This window comes from Sesamum indicum, linkage group LG8 (genome assembly GCF_026168435.1).
Source record: "Sesamum indicum cultivar Baizhima isolate 11 linkage group LG8, ASM2616843v1, whole genome shotgun sequence".
NCBI lineage: Eukaryota > Viridiplantae > Streptophyta > Magnoliopsida > Lamiales > Pedaliaceae > Sesamum > Sesamum indicum.
In genome coordinates, this window is record NC_142664.1 from 30734610 (window position 1) to 30746439 (window position 11830).

The 11830-nt window shown below is 36.2% G+C and overlaps 3 protein-coding genes across 4 annotated transcripts; 2 read left to right on the plus strand and 1 right to left on the minus strand.

Annotated features, from left to right (window-relative positions):
• Window positions 1-2102: 2102 nt before the first annotated feature.
• On the plus strand, window positions 2103-3568 carry LOC105169642 (transcription factor RADIALIS). The gene is made up of 2 exons (XM_011090097.3): window positions 2103-2462; window positions 3265-3568. The coding sequence occupies exon 1, from the start codon at window positions 2215-2217 to the stop codon at window positions 2452-2454; it is 240 nt and encodes a 79-aa protein (XP_011088399.1). The 5' UTR covers window positions 2103-2214; the 3' UTR covers window positions 2455-2462; window positions 3265-3568.
• Window positions 3569-5842: 2274 nt separating this feature from the next.
• On the minus strand, window positions 5843-7632 carry LOC105169644 (uncharacterized). Of its 2 annotated transcripts, none has more exons than XM_011090100.3 (3): window positions 7431-7632; window positions 6209-6414; window positions 5843-6122 (listed from the first exon to the last, which is right to left on the minus strand). In XM_011090100.3, exons 2-3 carry the CDS (start codon window positions 6395-6397, stop codon window positions 6030-6032), a joined length of 282 nt encoding a protein of 93 aa, XP_011088402.1. In that variant the 5' UTR covers window positions 6398-6414; window positions 7431-7632; the 3' UTR covers window positions 5843-6029. The 2 variants fall into 2 exon arrangements, with proteins under 2 accessions (XP_011088402.1, XP_011088400.1); XM_011090098.3 differs by having other exon boundaries at window positions 6209-6437; window positions 7431-7620.
• A 1616-nt stretch (window positions 7633-9248) lies between these two features.
• LOC105169645 (3-ketoacyl-CoA synthase 4-like) lies at window positions 9249-11057 on the plus strand. Its single transcript, XM_011090103.2, has 2 exons — window positions 9249-9399; window positions 9562-11057. The coding sequence occupies exons 1-2, from the start codon at window positions 9308-9310 to the stop codon at window positions 10826-10828; spliced, it is 1359 nt and encodes a 452-aa protein (XP_011088405.1). The 5' UTR covers window positions 9249-9307; the 3' UTR covers window positions 10829-11057.
• Window positions 11058-11830: the final 773 nt, after the last annotated feature.

Below are 11830 nucleotides of genomic sequence, written 5' to 3' on the forward strand. Positions count from 1 at the left end.
TCTCAAGTTTTAAGGCATAATGCAACTTGTCCATTTGGGTCGCAATCCCTCTCCATGTCGCAAGATTTTCTCTGAATTAATGTTGATCCCATGTTCTTGTTGTGTGTTGCCTACTGGGATGGTGCATTAGAACGGCTGTCCGTCTAAGCCAAGAACCATGTTTCCAAGTCATAAGATTCTTGATCATGATTATTGTAGTGATAAAGAGGTATCTTGAAACTCATCATTCTCAAAAGAAGTTTAGTGGATTCTAGAATGTAATGCAAGACAAAAATGAGTCAAGCATATATGGAATTTAGCTGAGAATGGGACCAAAAATTGGGGGCTACCCCTTGATCAACTTGCAACTAGAATCAATGGCATAAACGCTCAGCATCTTAAATTCTTCTGTGCCCTAAAACTTCTTTCCCTGCACATATGATACTTATGTTAAACACATCAGGCATGCTCTTTCAACATTAAGGCCATCCTTTTCTGACACGCTCGTCAAAGATATATATATGGTGGTTTTGAGGCCGGTTAATCTCAAGCATGTTAAGGTCATCACTTAAACGACCTCCGTCTGGAAAGAGGAAAAGACCTTATCTTCCTTGATCTTTTTCCAAGATTCCATGCCAAGAATCAAATGGAATGAAGAGTAAAGTCGACCCAACTACAAATAGTACTCTTGTAGAAGCCCAAAAGAATGAGAAAAGAAGGGAAGAAGAATAAAAAATAAAATTTTCTGGGACACAATTGATTCAGTTGTCCATGTATTTTGCATGTATGATGATGCCAGCAGGAATATTATGGTACCTTCACTAGCTGTTCATATGGGCCAAGAAAGAGAAACAAAGATTTACAGGACTCTCACAGCTCAACCTCCCAATGTAAATTCAAATCTATTCTGTCAATATGACCATAATTACAAAATTGTTTGATGCATTTTACCTGGAACCTATTGGTAAGCACAACGACAACATGAACTTCCTGGCTGCTAAGCAAATAGAGTCTTTTTCTACAATTTTTAGCCTAGCAGATGTTTAAAAAAATGCGTATCTGCATTCTGTCTCTGCTTAACTGTTCACATTTAAATGGTAATATATCTTAGATTTTTTTGGGAAGATTCAGAAAAGAAATTCAGGCTCCATACGTAGCTGATTTTTTTTGAACTTTTCTGGACTAGAAAACTAAAACAATCATCGTATGGAGACAGCTGTGAGTTCTTGGAATGCCGCTGAGAACCAAACAGCACAGAAGAAAAACCAAACCCATCCAAAACAACTTCTCGACTGAACTTTAGTACACAGACGATAAGAAAGCCTTTCATGAAAATAATTATGTTGTTGAATTGTTCTAATGCCACCCCGAATAGTGTCTGAATAAGATGAATCTGTTTCTCCTCTCTTTTCTTATATTGTTCCTTTTCTTTCCGGATGAACGAGGAAGGTTGCAGGATTATTACACAGGGACAAATCTTTGAATCCATGATCACAGTAGCTGATTATGCAATTTGGTAAGATATTGTGAAAGGTGTCGATGATAACGTGTGACAATCACCTCAACCAACTGGCTGTTTGTAGCATATACTGCTTTTAAAGTTGTTGAGTCTTTGTAGATTTTTATGAGTAGATCTTTTGCCTAGTGGCATGCATGCTTGTCCTTGAAGTTGTAACTAATATAAACACGAAAGGGAATTAGGCCATCCCAGTAAACCAACCATGTGATCACTGGTTACTGATAACCTGAATTAATATGCTGAAGAGGGAAATCGGGTTGTCCTGTAAACCAATATAATTAGTTGAAAACTACAATTTCTGTCAGTCACATTCACATGATGAAAGAACACCACTTCCAGAAATGTGATCTGAACTAGGAAAAACAAGATCAACAAATTAAGAATGAAGATTAACTTATCATGACTTTGAGACTTGACAACAATGTCATAAGGATATATATATATATATATATATATATATGTAGCTAGAGATTCTTTAAGGTTGTGGTTCTTAAGGAGACAAATCACTAAAATTCTTCAGATTTTGCAAGTTTATAGGTCCAACTGGCACGACCCCACCTCGACCCCTCCACCGATGGAGCCTATAAATAGCCCACCATTTCTCACCTCTTCTACACCATCTCAACTCATCATATACACTAAGTCCTCCTCTTGTTCTTCTTGTTGTTCAATTCTTCTAGCTAGCATTCGGTATACGAATTCACTGTTCCATTCAAATGGCATCAAGCTCGATGAGCCGTGGAGCAGGCAGCACTTGGACTGCCCAAGAAAACAAAGCCTTTGAGAGGGCTCTAGCCATTTTCGACAAGGACACCCCGGACCGATGGGCCAATGTGGCCAGGGCCGTGGGAGGTCGAACCCCAGAGGAGGTGAAAAGGCATTATGAAATCCTTGTGGAGGATATCAAATACATTGAGAGTGGTAAAGTGCCATTCCCCTACAGGACCACTGGTTGAACACAAAGGTATATAATGTATGGTTAGATGTCACCAGACAGCTTCTATTTGTAGTCATATTTTCATGGCCTTGATGCTCAAATATTAGCTACATGCACATGTCCAAAACCCCTCCTAACTTGTATTAATGCATGTCGACTACCAAACCAAACATGCATTCATGGGCAATGAATTTCTTCGGGTTGGTGAAACTAATCCTAAGAAATTGATTATCGATCAAATCATTCAATCATATGTGGGCATGGGGCGGAAAGGCTGCTAGCCCTCCATGCATGGGAGTACGTGCCATGCCCGACTAACACACACTTAAATGACATGGTAGACGACCTTTTAGCATACGTTTATTTTTCTTTATACATGCTTCAATACGATAAAGAACCAATTACCAGATAGTACAACTATTCCCAACATAGACAAGGTAGGTTCATTTATCGCCACAAAAGGCCTTTCTTGAGAGGGGGCCGGGGCCGGGGCCTGGACCAGGGCACAGGAGATATACACGTAGTTATCCAACTACCCACACGATGAAAACTCAAATCTTTGAATTGGAATCTTATGGTTATAAATATCAAGCTACTTAGAAAAGATTACTCAAAAAGGTGTAATCTTTTAAAATATACAGCATTTTCACCTGCAATTTTGGTAGTAACATTTACCGAGTATATATAGTGCTCTTGATCATTCTTATAAGCATTCTTTATATTTTTCCAGGATTATTATGTAAAGATTGCATGAACTATTAATGCCATGCATGCCGTAGTTACATGATCTATTAGTAATTATTATATATTATTATTTGTTGGCATGCAGGATGGAGAAATAATATGAAGACAGGAAATAAAGAGATGATGAATTCTCCTTACCATGAAGATTATATATTCATATATATAATACAGCAGTAATTAATTCTGGAATCATAGTATATAGTGATTCTTATTTTCCTGATATTGGACAAAAGTTGTCCATATCTATAAATTTATGAATAGTTAATTTTCTCATTACAATTAATCCATATCATGTACTGATAATTCTTGGGAGGAAAGCAGCTCATCCATTCCTTCCAATCTCTATTCTCTTCTTCATATTAATATGAAATGAATCGTACGTTCTAGCACATATTCGCGTCTTTTCTGTACCACGCAACTGAATTTATTTCTTAAAGATACATACGGAAAAAAAGAATTAAGAAAAATGAAGAGAACTATTGCAATAAATTGATACATCATAGTATATATGCATGTCAGAAGCAAGCAGTACAGTTTGTCCAATAATTAACAATTTTATGAAAATATTTCTACATCATAAATATCCATTACTGCTGAACTATTTGTTTACTACATCAATATCAAAACTGGCTTTTCCTTATTAGCAAGACAAATTTCTCCTCCAGAGGTTGAGAGAATTCCCACCAAGAATATGGTTCCAATTCTTAGTTGTCTGCTCTACCAATGTCTTCTAGCGCAAAATACCACTAAAATGCCATAAATTTTTGAAATTATTTACAAATATATTAAAGACAAGAACAAATATAGGTTTCCTTGTCTCTAGTTTAGTTTTATTTTGCAAAAATCTCAGATGTTTTGCCTCCGATCCTTTCTTAGCTAGTAACAGACTTCAGCATTTAAAATAGTACATGTATGATGCAAGTTATATCTTCTATTAAAAATACTATTGCATTTTTTATTTCATTTAATATATGCATGTCACATGTATAGATCTCTCTCTCTCTTTTTTTCTTTTTATAAACGAAATAGATTATATATTTCTTATACACATAATAGAACAATTTGCCCGCCTAACAATGAGAAAAGCCCCAGACTTTCTAGGGGTCCAACCCGACGGACCCAACGACCCAAATTGACAACCATCGATTTGGAAACCATCAGACCACTACCTTTTAAACATGTGATCCGTGTAGTATTTCTGACAGATAAGTCTTATAAATGGAGAGTCTATTTTTATATATATACATTTATTGCTACTAGATCACACTCTATAGCACTATGCAACCTTTATAATCTCGAACTCTAAATTGTCTTAAGTTTTAGAGGGCCGTTAACTAGCCTAATGTCCTGTATGCAAGCCAATTTTACTAGTTCAACTCGAGATACTTATAAAGATCAATACTCCAAATCATTGTCAGGTTAACGTCAAATCACCACCAGATCACTGATGACTTGCATCTAGATCAATATGTATATATTAAACTAGATAAAAAATTTAATCCACATGGGGTGGGTGGGGGGGAGGAGATGAAATTATTTTTTCTTTCACCGCTCAAATTTTACTTTGGATGGAATCCTTTGGATCCTCTATACGAGTAGCGTTTGGTCTCCCATCTAATTAATAACTGGGTAGAGAAAACCAAGTTTGAGGTCAAAGCCCATTTACCATGAGTGCAAGTTTAGTGATTTCGGCCGACAAAATTGGATGGACATCAAAATGGTAAGAACATATGGGCATGAACGTACATGTTAATCAAGTGCGAGGGGTTATTCGTCAAGTCTAATGTTACACCAAATATTCTCCACACAAGCCCATCAATCGGATAATTAGGAAATACACCAATAAATTATATATGCATGTATTAATTCTTAGATGGTTCAACGATCATAAAATTCACGATAGTCTACTTGTAAGTGTATCACGATTGCCACTATAGATAGCCCCACTTGTGACACTATTTTGGTCCAACAATTTAAATTCTATCTATCACGATAAAAAGTATTCAGAATATGTAAACAATATTAATTTGAAAATTTCATGTTGGAATGCTAAGTACTGAATTGAACCATTGAATCAATACGTGAACTATTTCATGAGCCATTCAATGGACATAACTATCAAATCTTCCTAAAGGGACCACAATCCAAAGGATGCTGGTGACTCTCGTTTAAGTTCTTGGAACATTAACGTACACTTTCGGCTCCACAGCGACTGAACACATAAAATGAGTGCAATAATGATGATGCATCTGCATAGGCCATAGGATGGGCCTAGGTCTATATATACTCATTTAACCCACCCTCCCTATGGCTATTATGTTGCTAGAAAGATCAGTCACTGAATAGCATCCAGCATTTCTAGGGTTAATATACATACATACACAGGGCTTATAAAGATTCCTTATTACTTCCCTGCTGAATATGCTTATATTAATCATAATCTGGCCCTAGATTTCTTGACAGCAACCTTTTGTTATCAACATCATAAATCCATTCGGCATTATTGAATAGATGCTACAGGGCATCGTTGTCTAGAATTGGACCCCATGGCACCTTCAATCTGGTGATGGATGGTCCATATAGGGACCCTCTTACACACCCCAAAATCTCGGCAGAGTGTAGAAAAAAGGAATAAACCCAAATTTAATAATACCAACAGTACATGGGGCTGAACTCCATTTTGTGGAAATTAGTATTCCGGAACTGACATGTAATGGAACTTCAAAATAGAAGGTCAAAATCAAATACCAGTAAGCAAGACAGATGAAATGTTACAAATTCACATACAAAAAATCTAAATACTCATTTGATTGTTTATACAAGGCCCAAATGAATGAGATTCCAGACGTGTTACTCAGCCAAGGTTGTTTGAAGAGGCAGAACACTTTCGACTTTGTTCGTCTCCAGACTCCTTTCTGCAACAACCTTTGACATCCCAAACATCTGAGAATCCATAAAATCACACATAAGAAATGGGAGCATATCACATCAGAGCACAAAGGAAGTTTCATAGTTAACAGCAAATGGACCTTCTTGACAGTCTTTTGGAAGCAAGTCTTGTGTTCATCCATGGAAGCATGAATGAATTCGTCAATGTGATCCTTCAGATCTTCCAAGAAAGTTGCTTCTTCATTCTTCTTCTTCCTACATGGAGTCATGGCAGGATCTGGAGCTCCAGAAGATGGCAACTTCTCATTTTGGCTTTTTTCAGTTGTCATTATTGCTTACCATATACCTGATAGAGTTGTTCAATGCTTTCTGATGATAGCGCAATAAATTAGAACAAACCAGGAACGAATGGTAACAAGATTATATGAAGTATTGTAAACTAAATAGTCCCCTCTGGGCTCGTTAGTTCAGAAAACTCAAATACCATTTTCATGAGCAAGCACGCCTTAATACATGATTCAAGAAAAAGATAGGTAATTGTGTTTGGTAAAATTATTAGGGAGAATTTCCATAACTATTGAAATACCATAAAAAATAATATTCTATTAGAATGTACATTTAGGAATAAATCTTGCATTATGATTGAGCATGTACAAACATCATTCAGATAGAATAAAAAATATTATCCAACAAAGTGATTAAGCAGGATTTCTAATTGCAAGAGAAACTCAAACCAAATGTTAACAAGCCCATATTCAACAACAACATAAGAAAACCAGCGTTCAAGAGTAGTAACTCTAAAATGCTATTGTGGATATCAGATGACTGCACACCCACAGAGCCAAAACCGGAGATAATTGAGCTTCATTTCGATAATTCAAAACTTGCATTTTTAGAGTGTAATACTCCATCAAACTCTTTCTTATTCTGAGAATTTAATGTGAAATGGGAAGCACTCCGATTTCTTTAGTTTTCTTCTCAAAATCAGAAAGGGCAGAAACTAGCAACACGAAGTACATATTCAGACTAAATGCTTGTAAATTCTTAAAAAATTAACTTGAAAGCTTGAAAAGGGGAGAAAAGGTTAAAGTTGCTAAACAGAATATGCACTCACTATATTCCATGCACAGAATTCAACTCAACGGAAAGCGATTAGAGTAAATAAAAAGGAGATAACTGAATTTCACCATTCTACCTCCGATCAATTCATGGTCCCCAAAATATTCGATATAATTCCAAACAAAAAGAATAGATCAAATCAAACCACCAATGCATTACATAACAGAGCAATTGAGTTCATCAATTCAGAATATTAAAAAAAAAATAATGAAGTAGCCTTCAGTATACGGAAACGTGAAATACCAATACTGAGAAATTCAGAGAGGATATCTGTCGTGGGCGCAATCAAACAGAAAATTTAAATCTGAAGCTCACTTCTGAATACAGAACAGAGATTAATTAATATATAGCTCTCAACTTATATTTCTATTCTGGAAAACTCTAATGTGATAGCCTACGATGAGGAGAGAGCACTTCGACACGTGGCAATAACTGATTGAGCGTAGAAAGAGGTACTGAGAAACCGGCCAATGGAGGATGCAATTTCGATGCGAGGAGAAACCTATGATTCCGGCCTCTAACTTGGGGTACAAGTACCGCTGCTTGATGGGCTTCCTGTGGGCTCGAATGGGAATATATTTGGGCTCCACAAGCCCCATTAAGTAGGCCCTATATGAAAGCCCATAATTAATCCTACTTAACGTAAATTTTTTGTTGCACCCTAACCCTGTAATGTATGAACATGGACACGATACGATATAGATATGTCGACATTGAAATATAAAAAAATTAGGATATGAAACGTTACTGACACGGCTATGTAAATATATTTTTATTATATATATTCTTATAATTCTTAATTTCTCAAAAATTTAAAATATGCAATACGAACAATATCAACATAAAATATAAAATAAACATATCCTACATCTATATTTTTAACTAAATGTGGCTTCAAAAATATATACAATCAATTTATTTTAAAAAGTATACAATAAAAATATTTAATATCCAAATTAATTAAATCATCTTAACCATCTCCCAAATTTGTAGTAATTTTTTCTCAAAACTTTTAATTGAGATGAGTGGGTTAATTTTTTTTAAATAACCCAAATTCTTTTGAAATTATAAAAAAAATCAAAATGTGATCAAAACATGTCAGATATGCAGGTCCTTTTTTTATTTTTTGATATGTGTTCGATGAGTATCAGTGTCCGACACATGTTCGACACTGTATCAGGTAATTTTTCAAAGTGTCCGTATATTATAGGTTGGGCCTCTAAGTGTTTATTTTGATTTTCACCTAAATAACCTATCATCTATAACTATTAAAAAAAAGATTATAAGAAATTAAAAAGACACAAAAATTGAGATGAGACCATATTTGGATATATTAATAAAATTGTATTTTATATTAAATTATGATGTCAAGTTAATATATTTTAAAAAATTACGTGTAAATAGACATATTTTTACTTTAATTACTTACTGTTTCAAAAACTAAAAATAAAAAATAAAAACAGGCCCAAGTTTCTAGCATTCTCCCCACTCCGGTGTCTTGTCCAAAGGTCAAGAGGTTTGCAGACTTGCAGTTGCACAACACATGGAGAGGTAGTTAATTTCTTTCTAAACCAACATACGGACTTGGTCACTGTCCTAATTTGTCACTTCCGTAACAAGTTGTATTCGAGTATTTTAAGGTAATACATATATACATATGGGCAATGCCATGCATGGTAGCTCTACCGTTGCATCTACCTCTTCCAAACGTCTACTTCATCACACTCCTTTCTCATCCAGCTACATTTGTTAAACATGTAATTCTTCCATTCATCTTCACCACATTACTGTATATTTAAATTTTATTTTATTTTTAATAAAATTTAATATTTTATATTTTAATTTGATTCGATTAATAATTAGATTTAATTTGAATGACGAATTGAAATAATTTGAACTTATACTCTATTATTTTCTTTTCGTTTTCCAAATGAGAATAATTGTGTTCAAATTTAATTTTTACATGTAAAAACTTTTATCGATTGATTACAATTTCAAATAGTTTCTTAGCTTAACCATTTCTATACGTAATATTTTGTTTTCATCATAAATACATCTATGTACACAGGCAACATCCAAAGATTGATTTACCAAGAAATTAAAACACCTCGTACCACACTATGACGACAATAAGCAGGCAAGCGAATTCCACCACCGCGGACGGCGGCCCAAGAAGTGCAGTCGCGGACTTGGAATGGAGTGTGAAACTAAAGTACGTGAAGCTAGGGTACCATTATCTAATGACCCATTTGTTGACTCTCTGCTTACTGCCTCTCATTGCCTTCACAATATCCATTCAATTCTCACACATCAACTTCCACAATCTCTACCTCCACCTCAAATTCAATCTTTTCACCCTTGTGGTTTTCTCCAGTGTTCTCGTTTTCGGGCTGACCTGCTACATCTCGACCCGCCCACGACCCGTTTTCCTCGTGGACTACGCATGTTACCGCCCGCCCGAACACCTCCGGGCTGACTTCCGCAAGTACATGAACCATGCGCGCCTCACCGGTCACTTCGACGACTCATCTCTCGAGTTCCAGGGCAAGATCCTCCAGCATTCAGGCCTCGGAGATGAAACCTACCTGCCGGAAGCGCTGCATGAGATCCCACTCCAGCCATCGATGGCGAAGGCGCGTCAGGAAGCGGAGGAGGTGATTTTCGGCGTGCTGGACAATCTCTTCAGCGCCACCGCGGTCAAGCCCAAGGACATTGGAGTTCTGGTGGTGAATTGTAGCCTCTTCAACCCGACTCCTTCTCTTTCCGCCATGATTGTTAACAAGTACAAGCTACGGGGTAATATAAAGAGCTTCAATTTAGGTGGAATGGGGTGCAGCGCTGGAGTCATCGCCGTTGATTTAGCGAAAGACATGCTCCAGCTCCACAGGCACACATACGCCATCGTTGTCAGCACCGAGAACATTACACAAAACTCCTACTTCGGCAACAAGAAATCAATGCTAATACCCAACTGCCTCTTCCGCTTGGGCGGCGCAGCCCTTCTGCTATCCAACCGGAGTTCCGACAAGAGAAGATCCAAGTACAAGATGATGCACGTTGTTAGGACCCATTTAGGATCCCACGACACTGCATTTCGGTGCGTGTACCAACAGCAAGACGAAAAGGGAAAAACCGGGGTTTCACTTTCAAAAGACCTGATGGCGATCGCAGGGAACGCACTGAAAACGAATATCACGAGGCTGGGCCCGCTGGTGCTCCCCATCAGCGAACAGCTCCTGTTTTTCGTAATCCTAATGGCCAGAAAACTCATAAACCCGAAAATGAAGCCATACATACCAGATTTCAGACTGGCCTTCGACCATTTCTGCATTCACGCCGGAGGACGAGCCGTGATCGATGAGCTGGAGAAGAATCTCAGGCTGGAGCCAATTCAAGTAGAGGCTTCCCGTATGACTTTGCACAGATTTGGAAACACTTCTTCCAGTTCGATTTGGTACGAGCTGGCGTACATTGAGGCGAAGGGGAGGATCAAAAAGGGGCAGCGGGTGTGGCAGATTGCATTCGGGAGTGGATTTAAGTGTAACAGTGCGGTGTGGCAAGCGCTGCGGAACGTGAAGCCGTCGGCAAGTAGTCCGTGGCTGGACTGCGTCGACAGGTATCCGGTGAAGATGGTCGACTAAATAATATTCTTTCTTTCTAACGCACTATGAATGACCATTAATACATATTAAATAATATTTATACTTTTTATTTTATTAAATGTAAAAGATTAATAAAGTTATTTATTACATTGTTACTTAATGAATTATTATTAATAAGAGTTAATTTGTACATTATTAAAAATAAAAAAAGATTGTGAAAGTTTATGAAATTCTATAACTACCACTTTTTCTTTTGATTATTTTATAATGCGAGTAATTTATGTTATTTTATAAGATCCATATATCTTTATTATGTTGGTTCTTATTATTCAAAACACCACGTCAAATAATATTATATATAAAACTTAAATTTATCACTCGGCCACATGTTATGAACTCTCAATATTGAGATTCATTTAGAAGTTGTGAATCTTTGTGACATAATTGAAGAAAGAAATCATACATCACCAGAAGATCGCGAAAAAGTAATGATTTTATTGTGGCACCACATTCAAGACCGCCGAGTATTTAACTATAAATGATCTTCTTGTTTTTTGAAATAATTTAAAGAATAGATATATATGCGTTTGGAAGTCAGTAATTTATGATAGAACTCGTTATAATTTTGCAATCTCCAAAATATCACATCAAGTTGAAGCTTATGATATTCCATAACGAACATTTCTCTTTTGATCATTTTATAACACTTTCTTTCTTTTAATACATATATTTGGATACGTATTTTGTTTATTCTAAATCTGGAGAAAGCACAGGATTACTATATATGGTAGGTCTAAAAGTTATACGTATAATTAATTCGAATTAGTGATAATTGTAAAGTCAATTTCATTTGAGTATGACTGACAGGCTTCGGTACCTTATTTTATTCAAATACTTTAATTAATTAAGCTGATTTCTAATGTTTCTGGTTGGGCATGCAAATTAAGAAGAAACATTAATTCTAATTAAATCCATTTCTTCTTACAACAAATTAAAAGACTTGTCCTATTGGTTGGACTTCAGTCCTAACCCAATAAATTA

Bases quoted from the DNA above. Each gene is read 5' to 3' on its own strand.
- LOC105169642 (XM_011090097.3), top strand. From the start codon at position 2,215: ATGGCATCAAGCTCGATGAGCCGTGGAGCAGGCAGCACTTGGACTGCC.
- LOC105169644 (XM_011090100.3), bottom strand. From the start codon at position 6,397: ATGACAACTGAAAAAAGCCAAAATGAGAAGTTGCCATCTTCTGGAGCT. The intron at 6,123-6,208 runs GTCCATTTGCTG...ATGGATTCTCAG, and splicing joins TCCAAAAGACTGTCAAGAAG to ATGTTTGGGATGTCAAAGGT.
- LOC105169645 (XM_011090103.2), top strand. From the start codon at position 9,308: ATGACGACAATAAGCAGGCAAGCGAATTCCACCACCGCGGACGGCGGC. The intron at 9,400-9,561 runs GTACGTGAAGCT...GGTTTTCTCCAG, and splicing joins GAATGGAGTGTGAAACTAAA to TGTTCTCGTTTTCGGGCTGA.